The 27,966-nt window shown below is 56.3% G+C and overlaps 1 protein-coding gene across 2 annotated transcripts; it reads right to left on the bottom strand.

Moving 5' to 3' along the window:
- Positions 1–366: 366 nt before the first annotated feature.
- On the bottom strand, positions 367–13,030 carry ARID5A (AT-rich interaction domain 5A). Of its 2 annotated transcripts, XM_061210642.1 has the most exons (7): positions 12,951–13,030; positions 5,316–5,431; positions 3,736–3,856; positions 3,325–3,377; positions 2,766–2,863; positions 2,351–2,510; positions 367–1,967 (listed from the first exon to the last, which is right to left on the bottom strand). In XM_061210642.1, the coding sequence occupies exons 1-7, from the start codon at positions 12,952–12,954 to the stop codon at positions 738–740; spliced, it is 1,782 nt and encodes a 593-aa protein (XP_061066625.1). In that variant the 5' UTR covers positions 12,955–13,030; the 3' UTR covers positions 367–737. The 2 variants fall into 2 exon arrangements, with proteins under 2 accessions (XP_061066625.1, XP_061066626.1); XM_061210643.1 differs by lacking the exons at positions 3,736–3,856; positions 12,951–13,030 and having other exon boundaries at positions 5,316–5,346.
- Between the last annotated feature and the right edge of the window lie 14,936 nt (positions 13,031–27,966).

Raw genomic sequence — 27,966 nt, 5'->3', positions numbered from 1 at the left:
GAGTGCACAGCTCTGCTCCCCCACTTACCTGCTGGGGAACCTGGGCAAGTCCCCAGCCCTCTCGGAGCCTCAGGCCCCCACCTGTACCATGAGGTAGGTAAAGGGCAGCTGTCCTGAGGCGCAACTAGCCAAGCGGATTGAAGGCACAGGACGAAGGGCACAGCCTGCTGAGGTATGAGCGGGAGGCTGGGTTTGGCTCTGGGTCCCACTCTTCATTGGGGTGATGGCATCCCAGGCCCGAGCAGGTGCTGGGCAGGTCCCTCTCCTTGGCTCCCCTGTGTCACCCTGTGGGAGGCGCCACCCGCAAGGATGCCCCCACCTTGCCCTTGCAAAGGTCCACGCCACACATACCTCAGGGCTGCGTGGATTCACAGGTGTTTTATTGGCTTTTCCGTAGGCAGCCTGGATGCCTCACGCTGCTAACCAGGCCCTCGACCCCTCACCCCGCCCCTGGCCTCTGCTCTGGGGCCCCAGCTGGGAGCCATCAGCCTTAACATCTTCTCCCAAGGCCTTGCAACCACTGGGCCCCCAGCCCCTGGGCTCAGGCTGCCTCCTTGAGAGATAAACCCACTCTTCTCACTGCTTCTCTTTGGGCCAGGCTCCCAAGCCAAGGGCGCATCCCTGCGTCAGGCACAGCCGAGTTCTCCTGAGGAGTGGGCTCCAGCCCAGAGCCCCTTGGCAGTGCCTACCCATCCCAGGCTGAGTCAGACCCTGTGCACAGTGTTGCAGGCTCAGGCCTACAGCTTGGTGTTGAGGTGGAAGGAGAAGTGGGGCACTGCATAGGTTGTGGCAGGTGGCACGTGCCACGCAGACGAGGCTGGGCAAAGTCTGTGGCGCAGGGCACTGTCGAAGGATGCAGGGGGGAAGTGCATCAGGCCAGCGGCCATGGGTGAGGGTGCTGCAGTGGCCAGGAGGTGGGCTGGGAAGGCCGGGATGACCAGGGGGCTGAAAGGGAGTGTGGCCTGGCCCTTTAAGGGGTCCAGGGTGCCAGCGAAGTTCAGTGGGCAGCGCAGCATGGTGCCCCTGTAGGCCTCTGGAAGGGTGGGCCCCAGGGCCGGGCCCAGCAGGCAGGAGACGGCCAAGTCGGGCCCCACAGACTTGGTCCCGCACTCCTTGGCATCCACCTCCTTAAGAAAGGGAGACACTGCCCGCAGTTTTTTGCCGCCATGGACCAAGCCCTCTTCCTCCAGGCTGCGCTTGTTGCCCAGGCCTGGGCTGCTTGGAAAGGTGGTCAGGGGCACAGGGCTCTCGGCAGGGACCTTGGTCATGGGGGACACCCAGCAGGCTTTGGGTTTGGGGTAGAGGCCGCCCCTTCTGGAGCCGCCCTTGTGGAATGCAGAGGGGTGGTCGGCATCCCCGCCCCACACCAGCTGGGGCTCTTTGGCTGGCAGCCCCTCCTCTTTGCTAGGAGGCCCTAATAACACCCCATCTTTAAGACTGGGGAAGAAGTCCCGGGGGTGCTGGCTGATAGGCTTCAGCACCTCGGTGGGGTAGGCGTGGAAGCAGCCAGTGAAGATGGGGGCCGACGGGCGAGGGCCCACCTGAGCCTCCTCCTTGAGGCTGCCACCAGGGCCCTGTGTTCCCTCCAGAGGCGTCAGCCGGTGCCTGGAGTTCTCGGCCGGCCCTCCTGGGCTCCGGGGATTCTCCAGGGGCCGAATAGCTGGGGGTGCCTGGGACTCCCCACCTGCCCCGTGGCGACAGCCCTCCTCCTGGCACTGCAAGGCCTCCGCCTTGCTCACCTGGGCCAGAAGCTTCTTTTTGGCCAGTGGTGACATGATACCATGTGTCCCTTTGCAGTAGAAGCTGGACAGAAGCTGCCTGTAGGCCTCAGGGCAGCCGCTGGCACCCACAAAGGGCAGAGAGGGCCCAGGGGCTGGGCCTCGCTGTTCCATGCCGTCCCTGGAGGGCTCCTGGCTAGGAAGCCTTGCCAGGTCAGGGGCATCTGTTTTGGTCTTTCCTGGCATCATCTAGAAAGAGAGAAAAGGCCAGGCCTCAGGGCTGGGTGTGAGCCATGCACCCTGACCTGGGGACTTAGTGACAGCAAGGTCCCAAGGGGGCACCCAGGAGCCTCTGCTAGCCCTTCCAGCACCTTTGTGCAGAATTTTCAAAAGGTGTCCCGTCCTCTGAATAGACACAGCCTGGGGTCAGGACACAGGGACTGGTGAACGGGGTGCAGACTGGAGTTCAGACCCCACCCATCGCACCCACCAGTGCCGCCCTCAGAGGAGGTTCTGGGTGTTCTAGGCAGGGAGCCCTGCGGCCAAGGTGAGGACAGGTAGGGGGCGCTGTGAGGGGCAGGGCACGAGGAGGCCAGGGTCAGCTGGTGGCCCCAGCCGGGCTCAGAGCTCACCTGGTCCACCCGCTTCTCCTCCTTGGCTTTCTTTGGCCTCTCAGTGGCCCCGTCATCCCCCCGAGGCTCCTTGGCCATCTTGTACTGCTTCCTGGGCTTGGAGGGGGGCAGGGGCTTGTCATCCTCTCCCTTCAGGTGCCGCACGTATGGGAGGACCAACCTGAGGAGGAACCGGGCACGCTGACCAGGAGGCCAGGCTGGCAGCAGGCTCCCACCGCTCCAGGCCCACCCGGCCTCCTCCAGCCCCGGACCGCGAACACCCCTGCCCGGCAAGTACACAGACACCCCACGGGGGCCCGCGCTCTCCCTCGTCTCGTCCAGGCGGCCTGCAGTCTGCTCTCCCCCCTCAGGGCCCTGCTGGTCCAACCCTGGGGGGTGAAGGCCCAGGTCCTGTGACCCGGGGGCCTGGCCGTACCTCTCGTAGTGGCGGCGCGTGCACGTGGCTGCGCTGGTGCTGCCCGGGCTGCCCCCCAGCTCGTCATACACGTTCTTCCAGAGGCGGCGGCCAGTCACCTGCAAGGATGCCACGTGAGGGCATGGCCGGCGGGCACCCCCTGGCCGTGGGGTCCTCACACCTCGGGGTCCCCACTTGGATGCAGTTTTGCAGCTGCTTCTCCAGCAGTGGGGCAGAGAGGTTGGAGGGGGCTCCCCTGGCCGCCAGCCAGGTCTCCCGCCCAGGGGCCGCCCGAGTGCTGGCCCAAGCAGCTTTCCAAGCACGAGGACAGAACAGATGGGAAAGAGAGGAAATCTTGCTTTGAGCAGCAAAGTAGCAGCGTGCAAGGCGGGTCCCTCCTTCTCCCCATAGCACACAGGGGAGCTGGGGAAAGAGCAGGGTTTGAGACGCTGCCTCGTCCTCCTGTCTAGGGGTGAGGGCAGCTCTGTTGGGCTCACTCTCTTCCCCAGCTTCCCCGGGGGTGCTGCTGGGACGTGCCAGGAGATGCAGCAGGGTGAGGCCTCAGAGGTGCTGTCCTTACCAGCTCATAGGCCCCCAGCTTCTCCACGGCCTTGTAGATCTTCCACAGGTTAACTGGAGAAAAGAGAGGGCAGGGCCACTCTCAGTCACGGCGGGAGGAGGGGGTAGCCAGCAGCCTGTCCCCCTGGCCCTATCAGGCAGGCACAGGACCAGCACATACCCAGACAGGGCCACTGGGATGGCTAGGCAGGCCATGCCCCGTGCACTGGGGGCCCAGTGGCCTGTGAGGATGGAAATCCAGCCCCACCCACTGCCAGCCCTGTGCCTGGAGGGGGGCACCCTTTCTGTGTGCAACCCCCGTGGGCTGGCAGCGTCCAGGGTCACCCAGAACGGAGGTGCTCCCCAATGCCCTGCCTGGGTGGGGGTCCCCTGCCGGGCGCCCCCCCTCCCTGCCTGCACCCCAGGGACGCACTCTGCTTGAAGCCGAGATGGGGCACCCTCTCGATGGGCGTGTGTCGCTCCTTCATGAACTTGTAGAGGCTGACCAGGAAGGCCTGCTCCTCCTCCCGCTCCCCGCCTGCCTCGGGGGAGTCCTGGGGAAAGAACACGAGGCAGTAGGATGAGCCCTCAGCTGGTGGGAGGCTGGGACAGGCGGAACCACTGGCTGCTGGGGAGGAAAGAGATGCGTGGCCCCCAGCCCCAGGCTCCCACAGGAGGGAGCAGACCCCCAGACCCAGCTCTGGGCTGCACTGGTTGTTCCTGGGGTCAGAAAGGCACAGGTGTCAGCTATTAGTGCCCAGAACCCCAGGTCAGGGTCCACAGAGGCCCTGGGAGCAGCCCTGCACCTTCTCCAAGCTTCTGACCACTTCTTCAACTTGCTCTGTATTTGTCACATCTGCATCTCAGCTCCTCTACCAGACTGTGAGTTCCTGGCGGTAGGCGCAGTGTCCCCAGGGCTCCCAGTGACCCCTGTGGTCCAGGTTGAAGGAACAAAAGTGTCTGGTGCTCCCTGGCTCTGTGGTGCCACGCCGCCAGGCCTGACTCTGTGACCCACCCGTCCACGTGCTTAACTCAGGGAGGGGAGACCCTGTCCTGGGCTCCAACTGGCACTTCTGTCAGATGCACAGGTCTTTTGGTTTCTGCTCTCACGGGGAATTTCTGCCGATGCTGTTCATGTGGCTGGTAGCTCAGGGCAGGGGGCTACTGTTAGGCTGGGGCTGAGGTCCTGGCAGGGGAGGCCCCAAGCACGAGAGGGACAGAAAACACCAGGGCCTAGAACCGTGCAGAGAGCCACGTGCTCCAAAAATACTCTATTCAAGTACCATGTCTGTGATTTTGACTAATCAAAGACCTCTGGTAATAAACAAGCCAGCTCATACGTTAACACACGAAATTGGAACACACTGGAGCCCAAGGCAGCTGTTTTCTGGAGCCTCAGAATGAAGGCGCTCTGACCACAGCTCTTCAAATGAATGTGCTCTTCTATTCCTCTTCTCTGAACTCCAGGCAATCTGTTAAAACCTGTTCCCACTTGCAGCTACTTTTCGACATGAATCAGGATTTCTACTCCAGCCTGTGCCACCGAAGCGAATGGCTGAGAAGCGCGACGGTGAGGAGTGGAGGCTGACCACTCCGACCATGCTGGTCAGCACAGCTGCGCTGATCTCACGAGGCGACTTTAAGGTCCATGTTATAAATTTGGATGGATGGAAGGATGTAAATGTAGTTTTACATCGTAGAATAGTGCTTTTATCTGTTTCATAGATCAGGGTTCCAGGTAATCCTCATTTGATAAAAAGGTTCTGCTATAGAAACCAAGCCTGAAACCCTAGCCAGGGGTGACGGGTGAGCCTTCCTGTCTGCCCAGCGCCCAGCACCCAGTGCAGGGCCCAGGACAGCGGGGCTGGGCCCCTCTCCAGGCTCTCTGCAGGATGAGGGGTAGGGAACACATCTCCAGGGAGTCTCCACATTCACCTGGGAGGCTGCACATAGGTGGGGTGGGGGTGAGGGCGGGGCAGGGAAGAGGGCCCCAGGGGGGGTTGTCCGACTCACCTCCAGCTGGACGGGGCTCTGGCTCCTGTTCTGCTCAGCACTGGGTTGAGGAGACACAGGTGGGTCTAGGGGGTCACCGTCCTCTGACTGTTTCCTTTTGCCTTTGACAGGAGGTGCTGGAAGGAGAGGAAGAGGGAGAGAAGCGGGGAGGAGGGAGAGAACGTGAGATGCTGGCAGGGAGGAGCGGGCGGCAGGAGGGCCAGGTGGGGGTGAGTCCTCGCCGCCATCCTCTGCTGTGTGTCCTCTGCACACGGTCCCGGCTGCTGCAGGCAGCCCTCTAAACGCACACAGGGCTCCCCCAACTCTGCCCTCCTCCCCTCTCAGCCCCACCAGGCCCCGCCCACGCCACACCTGCCACTTTTCCTTCCTCCATTCCAGCCCTCTGCCCACAAATTTGAAGGAAACCCTAAATCACTTTGGGGTCAAGTGAGAGGAGACCGGGGCTGGGGCCGTGGTGCTCGGGGAAATCACGTCTCCAAAACCCGCCCCACATTCAGGCAGAAAGTTTGGGAAAGCTGTGGAAGCTTCCATGTTTGTGGACCCCCAAAGCACCACGGGGGGCTGCTTGGACCATAAACCCTCCAGGAATAATCAAGAAGAGAGTAAGTTCCTATTTGTGAAGCACCCAGCCTTTGCGTGAGCATCAGCAGAGTCCTCACTGCCCCTAATTCGGCCACACGCTCCCCTCACCTGCACGGTTCCTGGTGACCCTTCAGGTCTCACCTGACAAGTCACTTCCTCGGGGTGGCCCTTCCCAGCCCCCAGCCAAGCACAGCACTTCTCTCTAGTCATCCTCTAGCCATCCTCACACCATCCCGATGGGCCTTCCAGAATGAGATGCCCATGGCTCGTCTAGCCTCCTAAGAGCTTCGTGAGGCCGCCCAGCAACCCACAAAGTAGGTGGCAGGTAAGCGAGAATAAGTGAGTCTCACAACAACCTGACAGGGGAGGGAGGAGCCAGGGGCTTGGTTTTACTAAGGGCGTCCTGAGAGCTGATGGCTGCAAAGACACAGCACCCCTGCCGCTGCCAAAGCACAGCCACTGGGAGCTGCTCTGGCTGGCAGCAGGTGTGAGACCGGGGGCCCATGTCTTCTGACCACCTTTTCTTTTTTTTTTTTTCTTTCCTTTCTCCTTTTTGTCAATCTTGCAAGAACTGTCCTGGTTCGCTCCAATTCAAGAAATCCTTACTGCTGGGAACCTGCAAGATTCCCCCTCCAACCCAGACAGAAAAAGAATCTCCTTAAGAACAAGAAACCCGCGCCAGCGTGACCCACAAGGTCAGCAGTACCCAGAAGCATGAGCTGCAGAACCTCCGGCCGCTGGACAGTGTCCCCTTGGGTAGCTGTTCACAAGGGCGCTGTGCAGGTTCTTGGCTCTGTGTCCCTGGCCCTTTCATGTATGTTCTCTCATTGAGTCCCAGAGGAATCCCATTTTAAGGGAGGCTGGGGAGACTGAAGCCAGAGAGGTTAAGTTGCTTGCCGCCCTGGGGGACCAGATTCAAAACAAGGTCTGTCTGACCACCAGTCCAGGGGCCTGGCCTCGCCACCACTGCGGCTGCTGTATCACCAACATTGCGAAGCCTTGGTGGAGAGTCCAAATAAACCTGGAAGAGAAACCGAGCCTAACACTTGTCAAGCATGAGTTGGGCCTGGGCCCTCCTTGCAGGCTGGCTCCTGACCACTGGAGACACGGTCAATCTCCAGAAATAAGTGGGTGCTAACGACTGCCCCCCCTCAGACTGATGCCTTTCCAACCAGGTCCTTGGGCGACTCTGTGCCTCAGTCTCCCCTTCTGTGAAATGGGGAGAGAAGGACGCTGGAGTCCTTTGCTAACTATCCGTGAATCCCGAAGCCTTCCAGGTCACGGGTACGCCTGCATCCTCCTGCTTTTCTCCTTTCCCTTCCTGCCTTCTCTGCTCTGCTTTCACATCCTCTCTCCCTTCTTGCCTGAAGGGAAAATGCTCAGCTCCGAAGGAGTCTCTCCGTCGTGTTCCTGTGATGGGGCTTCTCACTGAAGCCCTCTCGCAAATTTGCTACAAGTCAAAGTCACTGTCCTCGGGCCTCAGAGAAATAAGGTGGTGGGACCAGGGCCCACTGGAATCACCCGGGGAGCATTTAAAAGACATGATGCCTGTCTCCCACCCCACCCCCACCTGAGTTTGATTTAAGGTCCTGCAAGGGGCATCAGAGTTTAAAGCTCCCCAGGGGAGCTGAGAGGGCAGACACGTTGAGAGCCACCAGGCCAGAGTGGCCCTAGTCCCTCCTGCTCAGTTCCAGAGTTGGTGAGCTCTGCCTGGGCCATTCTCTCCTGGGAAAATCTCCTGGAGTCGGGCACTTGGGTTACCTGGAAAGGAGGTCGCCAATCTGAGCTGTTTAACTCCAGACGGGAAAGGGATTATAGCTTCCCTAGAGCCACAAAGGGAAACACTCTATCTCTGTGTGCGGCTGAGTCCCAGAGTGAAGCCGGCCCCCATTCTCTCCCACCCAGGACTGGTGTGCTCACTCATCCTGGCAGGGCCTTCTGGGCCCACACCCTCGCAGCCCTGGATGAGGGAGGGCGGGGAGAGAGTCTTCGCCCTCCTTCCCCAGCCTGTCCTGTCCCTGGCTGTCCTGTCCTTCTCTTCCCCAATCGTTGGTAGATCAGGGTTCCGGGTAAATCTTCATTTGGAAAAAGAGTTCTGCTACGAGAAATAAGTTTGAAACCCCCTGCTGTAGGTGCCTCCTGACTCCCAGCTCTCACACCTCGCAAATGTAGGGCCAGAGACAGCGGAGCTGGGCCCCTTTCCTGGCTCTGCAGGGAAGGGAAGGGGCTTACAGACAGGCCATCCCAGTCTCCCAGCCACATCCAGCCGCAGAGGCAGGAGAAACCCACCTGCCGCTGAGTAACCGCTGCTGCCATGAGCCACTGAGTTCCTGTCTTGCCCCGAGCTTATGGGTATATAGATCCCATCTGAGCACAAAGCCTCAGATGCCCTGTTGTAATGGAGGTGGATTCAGTTACAAAAAGAAAACCTCTGCTCTCCAAAGGCATGCCCTTCAGACATCCCCTTTTCCATCCAGGAAGCAATAACAATAATGGTTATTATTTATCTGTTTACTTTCATCTGTCTGGAATCTGTAAGGTATGAGGGACTTCCCTGGTGGCGCAGTGGTTAAGAATCCACCTGCCAATGCAGGGGACAAGGGTTCGAGCCCTGGTCCGGGAAGATCCCACATGCCGCGGAGCAACTAAGCCCGTGAGCCACAACTACTGAGCCTGCGTGCTGCAACTACTGAAGCCCACGCGCCTAGAGTCCGTGCTCCGCAACAAGAGAAGCCACCGCCATGAGAAGCCCGCGCACCGCAATGAAGAGTAGCCCCCATTCGCTGCAACTAGAGAAAGCCTGCGTGCAGAAACGAAGACCCAACACAGCCAAAAATAAATTTATAAGGTACGAGATAGGGATTTAACCATATTTCCCCATGGGTGGGCGGTCCCAGTATTGACTGAGTGATCTCCTCCCCCAATAATTTGAAATGCTACTTTTCCCACAATCTACAGGCTTGTTAAGGAACACTTTGGGGGCTGGTTTTGGACTTTCTGTTCTGCTTGATTCACTGTGGAATGCTGGACCCATGTACAGTTTTAATTTCTGTAGCCTTGTAACACAACTTACTATTCAGAGCATAAGTCCCCCATCATTACTCCTCTTAGAAAATTCCTTCTGAAGTTTAGGATAATTCTGTCACATAGAAAGGAAGGAAGGAAGGGAGGGAGGAAGGGAGGGAGGAAGAAAAGAAAAGAAGAAAAACCACTGAGGTTTTGACTGAATTGCATTTACATTTAGAAATTACTTTGAAAAATAATAACACCTTTCTGATAGTGCATCTTCCTCTGCAGGACCATGTGTCTCCGCAGATTCAGGTCTCCCTCTGCAGTGCTCAGAGGTTCCTGCTCACGGGCCCTGTGCATCCCTGTTGAGCTTATTCCCCGAGTTTTGTGCAGCTAGACAATAGTGTGAGAGGAGCCCTGACAATGACAGCAGGACTAGGCTCACAGCCCCCTGCCATTTCCTCATCTCAGGGGCCCCTGTGACCCAGCCCCTCACCGGCAGCGAGGGGGCGTGGCAGGTGCTGGGCAGTGGGATGGCTCAGGCCCCTCCTGTGTTAGGAATCTGTCTCTGTTCAGCTCCATGGCTCTGTGGAAGTCAAGCTTAACCCTAGATCCTAAAACCGCAGCAGTGAAGAGGTTACTTTCAGTCGCTGGCTGCAAAAGAGGAGATTCCCGAAGTGAAGCCCACCTGTTCTCAGGCCCCTCTCTCCCTCTCTTTCCACACTATGTACTCCACCAACTGAAATCAGTCTCTGCTAGGCCCTGGACTAGGCAATTCTGTACACTAGCTCACTGCATCTTCCCAGCACCCAGTGGGTATTATTTCCCCCCCTTTAACGATACAAGACCTGAGGCTCTGAGAGGGTCAGTAACTTGCCTGAAGTCACACAGCTTACTAGTGGCAAAGCTGGGATTTGGAACCAGTGCAGTCTGCCTGTCCCAAGACACTGAACCCTGAGATCTAGAGTTTTTTAATGGGAGCAGGGAGACCCCAAGTTCCTTCTCTGTGCTCAGAGGGTACCCATTTGCCCACCCTCCCTGGGGGATCTGCAGTCTCCCACCACAGCATTCCCGTTAATCTGCTGCCCTGCCAGATGAACTGAAAGCAGATGAGAGTGGGGCAGGAGGAGGGATGGGGAGGGGGCTCTGACTCCACACAGGTGTTTCTGTACCTTAGTTTATCTGTCTATAAGGTGGGTGTGTTAGACCCCATGGGCCCAACGTTCTAAGCAGAACAAAGCGAGAAACGAGGCTCCCCCTACAAACCACAGTTGACTGTGTGCACATGTGTGCGCACATCCCTCAGTGAGATCTGAGGTCTGCCTGTCCTGCTCACTCCCCGGTGTATCTCAGCGCCTGGAGTCCTGCCCGGCAGAGAGCAGGTGCTCCAAAAACACAAGCCCCACTGAGCCTCACGGATGCAGCATGAGCTACCTGACCTCAGATAGTGCTGATGCTGAGAGCCGCCTGGCTGTGACTAGTTCAAGGCCTGCCTCTCTCTCTCTTTCTCTCTCTCTTTCTCTCCTCCCCCCCCCCCGCCCCCTCCCCCGCCTCATTCACCCTTGGTGTGATGGAAAGGAAGCGACACTTCCTTTCATGAAAAGTCACCCACTGGGAGCACCGCGTCAATTACGACAATAATGGTAACAGCAGCCTCAGTAACACCCAGCAGACGTAGCCACACCTCCTCGCCTAAGGCCGTTGGCTTAAGTTTCTCTTAGCTTGAGCTGGAGCTGAAACAAAGACAGCCTTTGAAGCGGCCAGTCCACTCTGTGGCCCAGGAGCCCGCTGCCTGGCAGTCTCCGTGTGGAGCTCGCTCCAGCGTGGTTTGGGGAAGGGGGACTTGCCAAGGGCTGTGCTCCAGCCAGCGCTAAGGACAGATGGACGACCTGGACATGGAAGCCCAGAGGGCACAGGGTGCAGCTCCGACCCAGCCCTGCCTCTGGGTCTCAGCTGGGGGAAGAGGGGGGGTCAGGGTCTAGGAACATCTGGGGCCAAGATGACAGCCTTGAGTGTAGAAGAATGGGGGCATGGGGGCACCAAATACGACACTGCCAACTCCCAAGGCCTGCTGGAATTTGGCCACTCTTTAGCCAGCTCTGGGATATCCTAAAAGACCCTTTTCCAGGATGGGGCTGAATCCCCACTGTCCCTCCCCTCCAAGTCTGGGTGATATTTGACAATAACAGTAACGGCTCCATCTATGGACCGTTTCCTGTGTCCCCACAGACTACATTTCCTGCACCTATTCCACCTATGGGGGAACCAGGCTTGGCAGCAGCTTGTCCAAAACACTGGCCAACAGTAGAGGCACAGCCAGGACGGAGCTGTGTCAGCTGCCTGACCTCTGCCTGGGGCACTCGTTTGCCTCTCAGCTTTTCCGCTCCACTCCTAGAGCACCCCACACCCTCCGCCAAGGATGGCTCTCCAAGTCGGTACCGCAAGGTCCCAGAGGGAGGGTGGGCCATCCCAGGCCAGTCTCCAGAAACCACTGCAAAGGGAGAGCGGGGCGGGGTCTTAGAGGCCTGATTCGTCCTCACTGCCAGACCAGGGCTGGTCTGTAAGCCTCAGTTTCCCAGACTGTAACTCAAAGAAGAAGGGGCTGATTCCCTGAGGTCTTTTCTGCCTCTGCCGTTCCAAGTTCGAGGCCCCAGACGGGTCCCCGGGGCTTGTACGGACTCTGGAACTCCACTCCCGTGGCCCAACCCACTAGCTGTCATCTCCCATCCCTCCTCTGCCCTAACACGGCCTGTGGGCGCAGAGACCCCAAGCCCCCAACACTGGTGCTCGGGAGGGGACAAGAAGCACCTGTTATCCTCTCCTCGGCCCCGCGGACCCCTCCTCGATAGCTGACGACCCCGCAAACAAAGGGACCCTGGGTCTGGCCAGCGAAGTGCCGCCGGACCCGCACCCTGAGCCTTCGGGGGTCCGGCAGCCGGCGACTCCCATCCTTATCCCAGCGTCCGCGGGGCTGGAGGACGGGAGCCCGGCCTGGCCGCGCCCCCTGAACACCCTGCTCAGGGACCGAGACGAGGCAGCCGTGTCGTGGTCCCAGGCTCGGACTGAGCGCTAAGCCAAACACTTCTCGCACGCTCGCAGCCCGCGCACCGCCACTCCTCTTCTCTCCCCCACCCCACCGCCCCCATCACTCCCGGGGCCGCCACCCTGTCCCTCCTGGAGACCCGAGGAGAGAAAAAAGAGACAAGAGAAAGATGAGCAGAGCAAAAAGGGAAGCTACTTCTTCCCTGCCGGGGGGAGCGTGGGGGTGGGGGCGGGGTGTGTAGAGGAGGGTGGACAGGAGACAAGAAGAGGAGAGACCAGAGAAGAAAAGAAAAAAGGGAAGAAAAAAGAAAAAGAGAAAGGGTAGGGGGCGAGCAGCCGGTAAGTGCCGAAGGATCAGCACGCCCCTCGGCTGAAAGAGGAACAGTTGATTCTTCAAAATGCATTGAGCAAGTTCTTCAAAGCCCGCGCAGAGTCACTTTCAGGAAACGGCGGCCGCAATGGAAAGCGTCCCGCGCGCCCAGCGGACCCCGGTGCCCCTTTCTCGGCGGCGCCGGCGGGTTCTGAGAACCACCGGGATGTGACGGGGAGAGGGGGTGGGGGACCGGGGGGGGGGCTGCAGGCAGAGAACTGCTGCGGACAGCTGTCACAACAAATTAGCTGAGACCAGCTCGAGATTGAAAACCACAGCAGGAAGTGGGATGACAGAACCGTACAGGACTTGGTAAATTTCAGTCAAAAGACGACGAAAAGAGTTTCGAGATAAACGCCCGGGAAGCCCCTGGCCGCCAAAACTTTTTGTCTTTCTTTTTTTCGAAGAGCGCGCGCCGACACCGGGCCTCACCCTCCCGCTCCGGGCGGGGGGAGCGGGCGCCCCGGTCCAGGCTAAGTCCCCGCGTCCTCGCCCTCGAGTCCATCCCCGGCCCCGCTAGCCCCCCAAGGCAGCACCGACGGCTACGAGCGCCAGGGGAGACCTGGCGTCGCAACCTCGCCCTCCCACGGGGCCGCCAGCCCCATCCCGGGCCGGTCCACAGACCCACTTACCCATGGCCCGGCGAGGTCCCGCAGCTCCAGCCCGAGACCTTCCGCACGCTCCTGCCTCCCGACCCCGCGCTCTCCGCGCGACTGACCCGCCGCGCAGCTTGCCAGCCGCCTCCCCGCAGCCCCGCCTCGCCCCGCCCGGCCCGGCCCATCCCGGCTCCGCTCTGGGCTCCGGTTGGCGGGTCCGATTCTTCCGCGAGGGGCAGGGACCGCCCCCTGAGGCCGGGGAACTCTGGGGGTTGTAGTGTGCTCTTCCCCTCCCCAGGCTCAGAGACCTGGAGGGACTGAGGCAGGACACCCGGGAGTCACTGCTGCCTTGTGCCTCTGGAGGCAAAACTCGAGCCTTGGAAAAATCCTCCTTGCTCCTCAGCAGGGCACTGGGCGTCTGGGTGGGGTGAGCAAAGCCCTTCTGACTTTGACTTGAACTCGGTGGAAGGCATTGTCCATCTCCCTCCCAGCCCAGCATATAAGTAGAGATGGTTGGTGTTAGCTAAACAAGGACCCCACCCAAAGTAGCAAGTCTTTGGCCAAAGCTCTGTGGGGTCCCAGAAATGCCTGGGACAGGAAACCTGATATATGTGGACGGCCAGTGTCCACATATATCTCAACGACAGAGAGGACCGCTACAAAGTGAGCAGTCGAAAGAGGGGGCATGACCCCTGCTTGGAGGGGTGAGGCTTCGGGTGGAGTGGGGGCCCGAGGAGATGCTGAGCCAGCTGCAGCAGGGCTTCTGCTGGAGGGAGAAGTAACTCAGCCATACTGACGTCACAGAAGAGGAAACCGAGGCTTGGGTTTGAGAGCTCAAGGTCTGGAAGCATCACTCACAATAGCCAAAAGGTGGAAGCAACCCAGAGTCCATTGATGGATAAATGGGTGAACTGCGGTTTGTACATACAACGGAATATCACTCAACCTGAAAAAGGAAGGAAATTCTGACATCTGCTACAACATGAATGAACCTTGAATAGACCAGACACAAATAATAAATACTGTATGATTCCACTTATAGTACTTAGAGTCAAATTCATGGAGCCAAATAGTAGAATGGTGGTTGCCGGGGGCTGGGGGGCAGGGGGAATAGGGAGTTAGTGTTTAATAAATACAGAGTTTCAGTTTTGCAAGATGAAAAAGTTTGGGAGATGGATGGTGGTGATGGTTGCACAACAATATGAATGTACTTAATGTCCCTGAACTGTACACTTAAAAATAGTTAAAATGGTAAATTTTATGTAATATGTATTTTACCTCAATTTGAAGAAAGAGCCTAAGGTCTCAGCATGTGGGTAGCTAGGACTTAAACCCTGCTCCTAACACAAGAGTAGGCACCCACAATTTTATTGATTAGTTTTAATACAAACAGCTCTATGCATTTCCTAATTTTATAGGATAAAACTGAGGCTCTCGGGAATTCCCTGGCAGTCCAGTGGTTAGGACTCCACGCTTCCAATGCAGGGGGCATGGGTTCCATCCCTGGTCGGGGAACTAAGATCCCACAAGGCTTGCGGCCAAAAAACAAACAAAAAACAAAAAAAACTGAGGCTCTGGAGGATTAATCAGCTCAAGTAAATCGCTGGTAAGTGGTGGGGCCTGAGCTAAATCCAGGCATCAGAGCTCCAGTACAGGCCCCTTCAAGCGTTTCCCTCAGCATCTCTTGGCAGTGCTGTTAACTGAATCAGGGACCACGGCCTGAGGAGGAGAAAGCATAAGGGGGAAGATTTGAGTGCTGGTGAGGACATGGTGGGTCAGCAAGATGTCCAGTGGTAGCTGGCACTGAGGCCTGGAATCCAGGAGCAAGGCGCAGATTGGAAATACAGATGGTTAAGGAGCCCTTGTACCCAGGCACCCACCAACCAGGTTTGCATCTATTACTGCCCAGCCATCACCCTAAACAAATGGACCAGGGTTGTAGGTTGGTGACCCTGAAACCCTGTCCCTTACCCTTTGGCTCTGAGATGGAAGAACTCTCCAGGCTCAGCCCAGAGTGAACAACACTGTGGGCTCCCTTGTCTACCCCATAATGGGTTGGTTTGTAAAAGCCAGTGCTTGTAGATTTGGTAACAGACACATCATCAACAATAGTAACAGCCTAGAACAATTGTTATAATGGTGATTATAATAGTGCACCCCACTTCCCAGTTTACAAGCTCTCTCCAGGAGAGCTGAGGCCGTGGTGGCAGATGCTACGTGGAATGCCATCAGGTAGCTTTGTCCATTCTTTTTTTTTTGCGGGGGGGGCCATGCTGCACGGCTCGCGGGACCTTAATTCCCCAACCGGGGATCGAACTTGTGCCCTTGGCAGTGAAAGCTCGGAGTCCCAACCACTGGACCACCAGGGTATTCCCTCGTCCATTCTATAAGGATTGTTTGCCCAAGGTTCAGGATGGAGACCAGGACGCTGCCCTCACCATCCCAATCTAGGCCAACCCCACCCTCCCAGATTGGATAGACTCACTGCCTGACAAAGCAGCAGCTCATCCCACACGGGATAGAGTTATTCTGCCATCCGGGCAGCCCAGCACACTCTTACAGGCAGTGGCTGCTGTGCAAAGCTTCAGCAAGTCCACACCTGCCTGTGCCAACCTGGGAACAATATGATCTAAATTTAATTGCCACCTGCGGCAGCTGTTTGCAATAGAAAATAATTTACAACAGCCAATAAATCTTGCACAGGAATGACATCTCCATTTGCTTCCCTAAAAGCATAAATACATCCATTGGTCAAGCCACTATCTCACACACCTCCACCTCGAGCCCACAGACACCCTCCTCCTGCATCTACCAACCATCAGCTCCCAGCCCACGATGGGCTGAGAGAAGTAGCCTAGGCCCTCAATGTCTTGGTGTCTCTCTAAGTCTCAAATAAATTAATTTTTTTAAAAAAGCACCACTAATGAATGCATTCCTCCCATAAAGACATTACAAATAAGTCGGTCCTCTCTGACACCACTCCAAACTCAGTTCCCTCCCTGACCCAGAGATAAGGACTCTATTATCAGATTGGGTAAAAGCTTCCAGAACTTTCCCTATGTATTTTCATAAATACGTGGTGTAGAAAAATATGTAACTTTGTTTTATGGGTGTTTTTTTAAAAAGTGATACAATTCTAATTGTTCCATTCTGCAACTTGCTTTTTTGCCCAACAATGTATCTTGGAGATCCCTCTTTGTCAGAACACAGATCTGTTCCTCTCGCCTGGCTGTTAGGCTGGGTGACTTGGTATGGATCTACCAGGGTCTATATTTAAATCCCCTCTTTGTGGTGCTTGGTCTTTTTGCAATTATGGGAATCCTCTGAGGACATTCTGGACCCCCTTAGAACATTTACAAGGCTCCAGAGCTCACAAAGTAGTCCAGGAGATTGAGCTAAAAGCTGCTTTCTCCTACCTCCTGCCTCCAAATCCAAGAACCCCTTGCTGGCCCAGTTCTAGGAAGAAAACCTGGTCCTGGGGGGGTGGTCCTCATCCCAGAGCTCTCAGAGCTGGAGGGACCATTCAAGATCTTCTTTCCTCATTTTGGAGAGGAGGCCAGCAGGCCCAGAGATGTTAAGCGAGTTGTCCAAGGTCACACAGCAAGTCCGTGTTGTTGCTTCTGGGACCCACAAACCCATCCAGCACACTCAGGAAATAACACACAGCCAGTTTTCTGCTCTGGGAAGCTCCGTTCCCAGGCTCGGCAGTTGCAAAAGGCCCCCAGGGCTTTGTTTTCAAAGGAGAAATGAAGCGGGAAGTATTTTTAACCGCCGGCCCCGCCTGGCTCCTGCCTCGCTCCCTCGTGCTTGCTGTCCAGGAAAGGCCGGCTTCATAGTGGCATTCGCAACTCATGGAAAACAACAAACGCCCGAAATAGACGATACCCAAGCTCAGGAATGGAAAAAATTGGCTCATGGCTTCAAATGCCTCTTTTAGAAAAAGCCGAGAATAGCTTTCGGCCTTTGGGGAACTGCCGGGGGTGAGGGAGTGGGGAGGTGGCGCTGGGAGGGGGATCTGAGAGCTTTGGTCACTTTGCCCCCCGGGGGCACGAGAACACTAGCTTCCCCAGCTTTGTCCACTCTGGGAGCACATCCGCACCTGGCTGCTGCCCCTTCCCCCCAACCCCCTCCCCACCCAGCCCTGCCCTCCAGCCCAATCTGGAACAACATCCTTTGTTGGGCTGGGCCTGGGTCCCAGCTGGGTAGAAACCCGAGATTCTTATGCTTCTAGAGCCTGAAGGGTGAAAGTCGAATTCCCATGTGTGTTGGGGGGAGGGGGAGAAGGGAGGGTGACAAGGAGAGAAAATGTGGGTTTTCATCTCCACTCAGACAGCCCAGCTGCTGTGTGACCTTCTGCAAGTCACTTGACCTCTCAGAGCCTCTGGTTCCTCATCAGCAAAGCAGGGGTAATGCTTTTTTTTTTTTTTTTTTGGCAGCGCGGCGGGTTATGTGGGATCTTATTTCCTGGACCGGGGATTGAACCTGCGCCCCTAACCACTGGACCACCAGGGAAAGTCCCAGTAATTCTTCATTTATTCATTTATCTGACATTTGTGGCGCAGCTATGTGCCAGCACTGGGCTAGGGCTAGGCACTGGGGACATAGCCACGACCAGAACAAAGCTCCGATCTCGTGGAGCAAAAGCTATAGCTCTTGCCAACCTCACAGGTGCCAAGAATCAGCCATTCCTTCTTCAAACAGTTCCTCAGCCACAGCCTAGTGCTGGGAGGGATGACGGTACCTTTGACCAGTGTTTATCAGCCACTGCACCAAGCATCTTACACGGATTATTTCATTTAGTGTCACCCCAGCCCTATGAAGTGGGCACTATATTTATGCCCATATTACAGTTGAGGACACCGAGGAGCAGAGAGTAAGTGTTGGATGAGATCGTAGACTCATCTGCGCAGAGTAAGAAGTAAGGAAAGGCCAGCTGTAGACCAGCTCCCTCTTAAGCCCTGGAGACCTGGATAACCAAAGCCTGGTTCTTTGTGACACAGAACAGTAAGTCTAGACTGGAGGTCAGTACAAATGCACTGGATAAGGTTGTTTTTTTGTTTTTTTAAAAAAACGTGGGGTCTGTATAGAGCTTTTACTTAAAATAAGATCTCTGCTAACCTTTCATCCCTGTCGTATGACTGTCTCCCATTTGACAGATGAGTAAACCGAGGCATGCAGCGCTTAAGTAACTTGTCCAAAGACGGCACAACCGGGGTTCCTACCGCAGGGTTTCTTACCACCCGCAGGTTCCCAGGACTCCGAGGCGGGGGCGGGGCGGGGGGAGGGGCCCGCGCCCGGGCCGGAGAGAACTACGTCTCCCAGGATGCCGTGCGATGGGAGTGTAGGGGCGGGGCCGTGCGAGCACAAGGCTGTCATTTCTTGGTATTAAAAAAAAAAAAAGTAGCAAAAGAAAAGAAAGAATCAAAGCCTCAAGCGTCACGTCTAGGAATAGCCTCGAAGCCAGGCCAAGTCATTATAGACGATGAGTAATCCGGTTAAGTCATTTCTCTAAACACCATTGCTTGTAAGAGAATTAAAATATCAGCTTACATCAGAGGGGGAGAGGCAGGCTCCAGGGGCCCGGGGCGGGAGCGCAGCCAGGAGGGGGCGCGGCTGGCGCGCCTCCGCCGCTCGGCCCTGCCCGGGGCGGAGGCTGGACGCCAGCGCCCTGACAGCTGGGCCCTGGGCTCGGCCTGGCAGCCAGCTAGGGGGTGGCGGGGGAGCGGCCCGCCAGGCCTCAGTTTACCTCATTGTTAAGGGCTTCGAGGAAGGTTTGGGGCTGCCTCCTCTCAGGAGAACCGGTGCCCTTGTGGGGGCGGTCCTGCGAGGTGAATGAGGGCCAGGGGCCTAGGCCAGACGGGGCTGGGGTTCCCTTGTCTTCAGTGTCCCCCCTTTCTCCCGGATTCCAGAGTTCTCGATAGCTGCAGGAGCAAAGCTCTGGGGACACTTGGAGGGGGTGAAACGAACCTCACGGAGGTGCCAATTTTGCCCTAGACTGCAGGAGTCATCAAGGTTTTTGGCATCCCGAGGTCAGGATTGTGATGAATTTGGGTAGGGCGAGCTGATCAAGAAGCTGCCTCTACAGTCCAGCGTTTAAGACTCTGTGCTTCCACTGCAGGGGGCATGGGTTCCATCCCTGGTCAGGGAACTAAGATCCTGCATGCTACAGCTAAAGATCCCGCATGCCGCCACTAAGACCCGGTGCAGCCAAATAAATAAATAAATATTAAAAAAAAAAAAAAAAAAGACACCACTCTTCCACTGCAGGGGGCGCAAGTTCCATTCCTGGTCGGGGAGCTAAAATCCAGTATGCTGCGCGGTGTGGCCAAAAAAAAAAAAAAAAAAGCTGCCTCTAGAGCTTGCCCCCTAAGCCCCACTCTAGGGCCAACAACATGAACTGGGGCCTGGCCATGAGCCCGACACAGGTATCATCTCCCCCTCGGTGACCCTAACCTGGACCCTTGGCAGATAAGGCTACTGGGCCCCAGAGTCTTCCCACTGGCTTCTCACACCAGTCCCCAAAGCAGTAGAGAGTAACTCAAGCTTACAGCTGAACGCTTGAGGCAGGCCAGACCCAGCTTTAAGCTCCTTACACACGTTCACTCTTGCAACGAATTGGGCATTTTTGAAATTCCCTTTTCACCGAAGGACAGAGGGAGGCGTGGAGAGGTTCACGACTTCCCAGGAGGCTGCACTCCCGCTCAGCCAGTCCACTGGAACAGGAGCCTCCGAGGCTCTGGGGTCAAGCTGACTGCTCCCCAATCCTGGCGCCCTCACTTTCAGGTGACCTTGGGTGAGTGACTCACCATCTCTAGTCCTCAATTTTCCCACGTGTAAAATGGGTTTAGCAAGACCTACCTTGCAAGATTACTGTGAGGGTTAGAAATAAACAACAACAAACACCTTCTGTTGTGTCGGTGGTGTTATGTGAAAATAGCCTCCGACCAAGCAGATTCTACATACTTCTGAGCCTGTGGAAGAAAGAAGTAAATACTTAAATCCCGCCCCCCCAAACCCAACGATCTCTTAGCACAGCAGGCATCTTCCCTACACCAGGGGACCGAGCCCTGGTCACACTGCTGGCTCCCCTGCACAGCGCTGCCCTGTGTGCACCCCAAGCCCTGGCCTTAGTGACCTGGGCTGGGCCCTGAGACTCCCCATCTGATCAGGTTTTCTATGTTTGCAGGTAGCAGCTTCAAGGTCCTGAGGTCCCCAGTTGGGGTCTTAGGGTTTGGCCAGGATGCCAGAATGCTGGGAGAAATTGTGCTCAAGGTAAATGATTTCTCTCCAACCTGAGTGGGCCCCATTAACCCCTTCAGTGCTGGAAGCCTAGGCTTGGGTTGGGGGGGGTGTTGCTGCTCTAATTCCTGCTCCCCAAACGAACTCATGGGACTTTGCTGATATCACAGTGAAAGCTTCTAGACTTCCCTGATGGCTCAGTGGTTAAGATCTGCCTGCCAATGCAGGGGACACGGGTTCGGTCCCTGGTCCGGGATGATCCCACATGCTGTGGAGCAACTAAGCCCATGCGCCACAACTACTGAGCCTGCACTCCACAGCCCACGTGCCACAACTGCTGAGCCCACGTGCCGCAACTACTGAAGCCCGTGCGCCTAGAGCCCATGCTCTGCAACAAGACAAACCACCGCAATGAGAAGCCCGCACACTGCAACGAAGTCCCAACATAGCCAAAAAAAAGCTTCTAGGCTTGGGGTTGTCTGGGGAACATTGGCTCTAAGAATTCAAGATCGCTTAGAAATTTCATGCTCTCCCTGCACCTCTCCCCACACCATACCTGAAGGTCAGGCCTCTGCTTTCATCTTCTTGGTGATGAAACTGCCACGGGGTGGGGAGCGTGGGGTGCTGCCATCCCTTCCCGACATCCCACAATGTTTGTTGGCAGGGAGAACCCAAGGGGAACTCAGGTCTAAATGGTCCTGTCTATACCCCAGGCCCTCCTTCCTTCCCACTCTGCCAACCAAGAGCTCAAATTCTCCCCACACCTAGTGTACATCCTTTCTGCTCTTGCATACCCAGGAGCATGTGTTCAAACCCGTGTACACCTGTGTACCTGACATGCATCCTGCATATCGAGGAACCTGTAGCTCACACATAGAAGCACACATGCACATATACACACTCAACTGTAACTCACCTGAGAGCCCACAGCCCCTGAGGCTTCCTTTTCCACATCTGGGGCACCACCTTGGCCTACCTTGGGAACACTGAAAGGGGACAGATGGTTGTCCAGCCCCCCCGCCTCTCCTCAGCTGCCCACCTGTGCCTCAGTGTCCCCAGCATGGGGCTGGCCTGTGAGATTTTGCTCTGTTGCAACTGCCTTCTCTCCCTGCCTTGGCCTCAGCAGGCTCTACCAGGCCACATTTGAAGGGAGAGGGCTGCATGTAGGTGGTTTCCCTGGGTGTCGACCTGGGGTAAGGACAGCTCCTGGGCATGGTGGTAGCTTGGCGTCCACCCCTCCCTGCCAAATCTGACAATACGGTCACACTGGGAGGACTGTCCTCCCCATGTCCCAAGCTCTGTTCCCGACACCAAGTGTTTGCACGCGCTGTTCCCTCTGCCCAAGTGCCCTTCGCTGGGTTGGGAGTTCCCACCTTATCCACCTAGAGAACGAACCTCTGCTCATCCTTCAAGGCTCCCTCCAAAGCACGCATCCACACCAGCTCTGTGTCCCAGCGCTCCCAGCATACACCTCTGCTTGACATTTGCCACAGTGAGGCTCCCGTGGTCAGTCCCATGCCATTATGTGACTGGCCAGCATCTACTGAGCGCCTATCCCCAGTGAGGAGTGGTCCTTCCTATCAGCCAGCACCATGCTGTTGGCAGGCCACAGCCCCAGGCCTCTGCTCTTCCAGAGAGGAGACCCATGTTCGGAGATGGAAGGGACTTGTCTGAGCTCCTGCAGTAGGTTCAGGAGATCCTAAAGCCGGTGAATAAAGGAATTGGGAAGGAAGAGGAGGAAATGAGAGGCCACAGAGGGCAGGCACATAGTAGGTGCTCAGTGGAGGTCCACAGAAGGGGGATGAAGGACACGCAGGAGAAGAAGGGAAGAGGAAGGGGCAGGATATCCATTCCCACCTCCTCGCACTGCCTTCCTCACATCACCATGTACCATCCAGCCCTTCCCCAGGGCAGCACTTCCTAATTTTCAAGGGCAGGATAGTCTGTGATATTTTGGCCTTGAGGTAACAAATGTTCCCGTCTTTCTGGAGCCTCCGGGCCGGGTAGCTCTACAGGTCTGGTGGTCATGCCATCCCTCCGGCCCCAGTCTGGCAGCTGGGATCAGAGCCCCTACACTGGGTATCCCTGCTGCTGCTGGACCCTCAGTGGAGCCGCGAGTAGGACCTGGGGCCTTGAACTCCACTCTGGGCAGCTCCTGCTCAATCCTCTAGGGGACTCAGAGTCTCCCAGACCCTGACCCACAGAACTCTGCAAGAGGGAGGTTCCAGACACCCCTTAGCCTCACTCTGGTGAGTGAGGCCTCCTTGTGGCTGAGAGGGATCTGACTCCTCCGCGGAGTGGGGAAAGTGATGGGCATTCTCCATACGAAGACTGAGTGCCCGAAATCAGTTAAGTTCTTCATGCTCAGTTTTCTCATCTATAAAATGGGCATGGCATAATAAAAGCCCGCACACCTGCTAGTGCAATTATGTGCACTGGATGAGTTATTTCTTATAAAGAGCTTAGAACTGTGCCTGGTGGGAGGAAGATCTCCATAAATGTTAGCTCTTATCCACAGCCTGGGACAAAGCAGAAGGCATGGGGTGAGCCAGGGCTGGGGGAGGGGCACAGGAAACCTGGGATCCAGGTCCCGCTCCAAGGTAGCAGACAGGGTGTTCCTTCCCCACCTACCCCAGCTTCCCTCCTTCTGTTTCTATGTGTCAATGTGTCATATTTTGTTGGCTTTGGGGCTTTTTTTTTTTTTTTAATAAACAAGGGCTGCCTGAAACCCCTAATATTCTGGTTAAGTTTTGAAACAGCTCAGAAATCCCCTCCTCCCCTTGTGAGTCAGAAGCAGGAGCATTAAGCAGAACTCCTAGTGGCCTGCTGTGCTAGAAACTGCAAAATAACAGCTGGGCAGCCCTGTGACCCCAGCATCTGAAATGGGGGCTCGAAAATATTAGGGTGCGCTGGTGAGGCACGGAGGCCTGAGGGCTAAACCCTAAAAGGATCACGATGCCCACCCGCTCGCGGAATTTGAAATAAAAACAACTCTGAACGGTTCGGTTAGTGTAAGGAAGTCCCACAAGACTGGCTTTTCCCGGAACGGTGATTTCGATGCTCGCTTGGAAATAACGAATTCTTTCCAAGCATTTTTCTTTTTCTATTTTGGTGCCTTAAGCACGTGCTTTGGGGAAGTGATGGGCAGCTTTCTCTTTCCAACCAGGCCCGCGCGCGGGTCCTCACCGACGCGGGACAGCTGCCTCGCCTGCTCCGGGAAGCGAGCGCCCCCGCCGCGCCCGCCCTCGGCGCCGCTCCACCCGGGCGCGGGGACTGCGGGGTCCGCGGGGGGCGCCGCCCCGGGGAGCCGAGCTGGGGTTCCGGGGCGGGGAGCGCTGCCCGAGCGGACCTGCGGCGCGGCGCGGCCCGGCCACCCTCCCCCCGGGCGCATTGAGCCAGGGGAGACCGGCGCGGGTTTCCGAAAGCGCTTTCCTTGCTCAGCGGATCTGAGTCAAAAGGGGGAGCTGGTTCAAACCGAAAGAATAATTCGGCTAGCCAAGGCCGCCAATATTTCTCTGGGGTCCAAAGTTTTGCCAGGCAGGGAGCTGCAGAGCCGGAGCATCGCTGGCCCCTCGGGCTTCGCTGAAAGCCCCGGGCCCCCAAGTAGTTCCCCTTTTCCCCAGAAAAGGGACCAGGGTGGCTAGAGGCAGAAAGGGCGAACTGAGGGGAGGGTGCTTCCTCCAGCCCCACAGGCTCTGCCGGGTCCCCAGGACCCTGCCCGACCCTCCTTGAGGCCCAGATGATTGGGGCTCTCTGTCAGAGGTGAGTGAGGCCTCCCTCTCCTGCCCCAGTAGGCCCTTCTCAGGTCGTTCAAGAAGTCCCTCATGCCTCTGTGCATCTGCACCCTCTGTTCCTTCTACTTTTCCCTCTCCACCGGCTTGCAAATCCTTGCATACCCTCCTGGGGGTAGAGATGTGAAGCTTTTCAGAAAAATTTCTGGGAGTCTCATATTGACACTGCTGGGACCTCTGTCTCCTCTTAGAACACACCTGGCTTCCCATCGTAGAGACCTGCTTGAAACCAACGTGAAAAGAACCCCTCAAGTAGGTTAAAAATCGCTGACACTGGCCCCCTCCCCTCGATTTCACTGCCAGGCCCCTTGGCTCAGCAGGGCTTGCCCTCTGACCAGCATCCTAGTGGACACAGTGAGGCCCAAATTAACAAGGTTTTTTGAACTGACATTAACAGGGAGACAAACGTTGATCTATACGTAGTAGCTAATCATTGTTTTTTCAGGCTGGACTCCCAGCGGGGAGTGGGTTGGGGGGGGCCCACTGGATTCTGACCCTTCCAACTCAGCTTCCTCAGCCTTTGCAGTCACAGAAACTCTCTGGCTCAGGGACCCTGTTGGACCCAAGTTCGTTCTGACCTCAGGACAGGTGTGGAAAGGAGATGCTGATGGTTCATCTTCCTGGGCCACCCAGAACACCTGGCCTGGCCTCTGCTGCACTGCTGCCTCAGCCCAGCTCGCCGACTCAGCACAAAACTCGCCCCGTAAGCAGGACCGCCGTGAGCTCCCAGGCAGGGCCAGCTGGCCTTCTGAGGAAGAGCCCTGTAGACAGCAAGATGACTGTGGCATAGAGGGCCTGGCTGGTGCACACAGCACACAAGGACAAGCACAGAACATGTCCAAGGTCAGGGTCATGCAGGGTCAGCTGAGCATGTGAGGAGGACACAGATTCCTCCCCCCAGCCCAACACACACAGGCTCACGGGCAGGGCTGGCAGCGCGGGGTCAGCATGGCCACTGACCCATCAGAACACCTGGCATTAACCTGGCATTACCTCCCTGTGGTTGCTGTGTTGTGGGAAAGTCTGGGGTTCCTGCAGCTCCCCTTTAGAACATCGTGCTCTGGCCAGTGGTGGAGACATACACATGCACACATCCGCACGTCCAACATGCTCCCGCATCAACTGTCGGGCCCACCTCCGTGCCCGGGAGCATCCTTCCTCTGTGTTTAGCGGTCACTGTTTCAGATTAACTCTAACCCCATGAAAGGGAAGTGGAGATCAGGGGTGACCGAGAATACCAGGCTGTCTGCCAGCTGCAGGGCCGGGGCTGCCCCCAGTCCAGGAAGCCTTGTGGAGGGAGGAGAGAAGAGACCTCAGGGATCACTTCCTGTGAATGCTCCCACTTCCAAGAGCCCTCTGGACAGAGGAGTCTCCCAAAGGACAGGGTTCTGGGGTCATCATGTAACTCCCTGAGGTTTCTCTTTTGTTTGGGGAGGGGCTGGCCGATTAGGTGCACGTGGAAGACTCAGGCAAATAAGGCCCAGAGAAGTTTTATCTCAAGACTCCCAACAGTTTTTGTTTTGTTTTGTTTTTGATCTAATTGTCAACATGAAAAAAAAAAAAAAAAAAAACGGGGGCACGGGGAGGAAGTACTGTATAAAATTCTAGATCTTGGACTTCTCTTAAAATCAGATCCGCCTCACCAGCCACAGTGCCCTGATGGGGCCTGAGTAGCAGCTGCCCCTCCACCGTCGGGTGGACGCTCTGTGGTTCCCTCAGCCCCTGGATGGCCTCCCCACTCTGAGGCCATTTGTCACTGGGCTTTGTCAGTTTTGTTATCCCCCAGAGGGATTTGAGTGTGGCCAACCCCTGGACGAAGCCTCCGTTTTACAGAAGACTTGGCTGGTTTTTGTTTTTAATCAGTGCTTTAGAGCAGGGGAATAACTGTTAATCCAGAGGGGCGAAGAGAGCCCTGTTTGCCAAGAAAAAGCTGGGAGCATCTCCATTTTAAGGGGCCGAGTGAGAACTTGGAGTTACGATGGCGGGGAGCAGAGGTGGTTCTGCCTTCTTCTGGTACATTCTGGGAAGCCTCTCTGGCCTGGTTCCATTTTTATAGGGTTTTATATTTTTAAGGGGTTGTACAAAAACAAAAAACAAACAAAAATGAAGAATATGTGACTGAGATCTAAAGCCCCGAATATTCACTATCTGGTCCTTTTCATAAAAAGTTTGCTGACTCATGATTTTACACATGGGAAAACTAAGCTCCAGAAAGGCCACACAGCAGATTGGTGGCTGAGCTCTGCCTGTATCCACCAGTCTCCTGCTTTTCCTTCAGCCTTGCAGTGAGCACAGGTAGGTGGCCCATCACCCCCGGGTCAGCCACCTGTGAGAGCAAGGGGTTGGAGGGGGGACCCAAATGGATGCTTGTGCCCCTGATGGTGGCCCATGCTTCCTATCCTTTCCCTGACAGTTGCTTTGAATGAGGTATGTTTTGTTACCTTTTACCTGGGGATCTCCAAGCACACGACTGAATTCAGAGAATATAGTTGCTGGTTTCTGTACATTTTCCCCACTGCGGTCTGGCCTGTTCATCTTGAACTCTATGAATCAGACAATTCAAGTGCGTGCAGACACACACAGGCATGTGTGTGTAGGGGAAATGACTTTTCTGGGTAACTGAGGGTTAACTGGAAACCTGTGTTCTTATGCCTTGTTGAAATTCTTTCTACAAATGATGAGCATTTCCCCAACTGAGTATTTTGAAAAGTTCCACCACTTTCTAAATATGTGACCTTGGTCAAGTTACCTAACCTCAGTAACCTCAGTTTCCTTATCTGTAAAATGCACCCAGTGCTGCCTCTCTAGGCTGTGAAAGGCACTAGAAAGACGAGCACGTGCTCGAGCGATGGAGCCGCCCTCACTGTTGTTATTGTTCTTAGCGAGTAAAAGGAGCTGGCTGGTCGGCTGAGGCTCTTTGCAGGTATTTAGGATTATGGTTTGGAATCCATTGTGCATTCTGTACACGTTGATGTGGCGATGGGCCAGAACTGGCATCAATCTGCCGTTTCTGTCCCAACTAAGTCCTCCCAAGGAGATGGTTTTCTTATGACTTGCCGCTTTCTCATAAAAGCCAGTGCAGTCAGGGCTGCCTGCAACGAACCAAGGACTCTCAGTCTGTTGGGAGCCTGAATGCTGTCTTTATCTGGGAAAGGGTCCACAGATAGAGTGCAGGGCTGGGGCTCAGCCTTCCCATCATGCCATCGCACCCCCATCCTTTCCCATCCTCCCTGCACACGACCCAGGACCCACCCCCTTGCTGAGGGCCAGCTGGGAAAGAGACAGGGAATGGGGGGCCTTGGCTGACCACTGAGAAGGAAAGAAGCTCTGGGGTGAAGGCCCCGGGAGGGCTGTGGGTTCCCAGCAAGTTTAGGGGGTGCTGGGGGTGTTTGGGGAGGTCCAGGTCTCTGTCTTGGCCGGGTGCCTTCTGGGAAGCTTTTTCCGACTGGCCGTCAGATTGAGAAGTTGAGGGGGCTTCCCTGAAGTGGGGAGCCTACAGGAGCCCGAGCTCCATCGAATCGCTCTTGCCATCTGTGGAGGGGAAGGAGGCAGCCATAGACAGGGAGGGTGGCCACCAGGCACCGCACCCTGCCGGGCCCTCTGCTCTCTGGTCTGACCCCTGCTGCTCCAGCCACTTGCCCCCTCGGGATGAGGCCGAGGAGGCTGCTGGTGCCGTGAGTAGGAGGCGCAGCGCCCACCTTTGATGAAAAGAATGAGCTCAGAGTCAGATCAGCTGCCAGCCCTGCCCCTTACCGTGTGGCCTTGGGCGTGCCACTCCGCCTCTGGGCCTCACTCTCCCCATCTGTAAAATAGGAACACTTACTTCTTGATGTTGACGTGAAGACAGTGAGATTAATGTGTGAGAAGTCAGCCCCATGGGGTCTCTAGGCTGACAGCCTGCCCTCTTCTCAGGGCTGGGCAGAGCTGCATCCGGCCCTGGGGCGGGCAGGGTCTTCCAGACCCAGGGCGGAACACCGTAGGCTTTGGTTTCTGGGGTGGGGACAAAGGCTTTCTCTAATCCT

Source organism: Eubalaena glacialis, chromosome 14 (assembly GCF_028564815.1).
Source record: "Eubalaena glacialis isolate mEubGla1 chromosome 14, mEubGla1.1.hap2.+ XY, whole genome shotgun sequence".
Lineage (NCBI taxonomy): Eukaryota > Metazoa > Chordata > Mammalia > Artiodactyla > Balaenidae > Eubalaena > Eubalaena glacialis.
The sequence above is the reverse complement of the archived record's forward strand: the minus strand, read 5'-3'. Positions and strand labels throughout refer to the sequence as shown.

What these genes read in the sequence shown, in the direction of transcription:
- ARID5A (XM_061210642.1), bottom strand. An exon ending in ACGCGCCGCCACTACGAGAG is followed by an intron (nt 2,511 to 2,765) that starts GTACGGCCAGGC and finishes GTTCCTCCTCAG; the next exon opens with GTTGGTCCTCCCATACGTGC. An exon ending in AGGAGAAGCGGGTGGACCAG is followed by an intron (nt 1,968 to 2,350) that starts GTGAGCTCTGAG and finishes CTCTCTTTCTAG; the next exon opens with ATGATGCCAGGAAAGACCAA.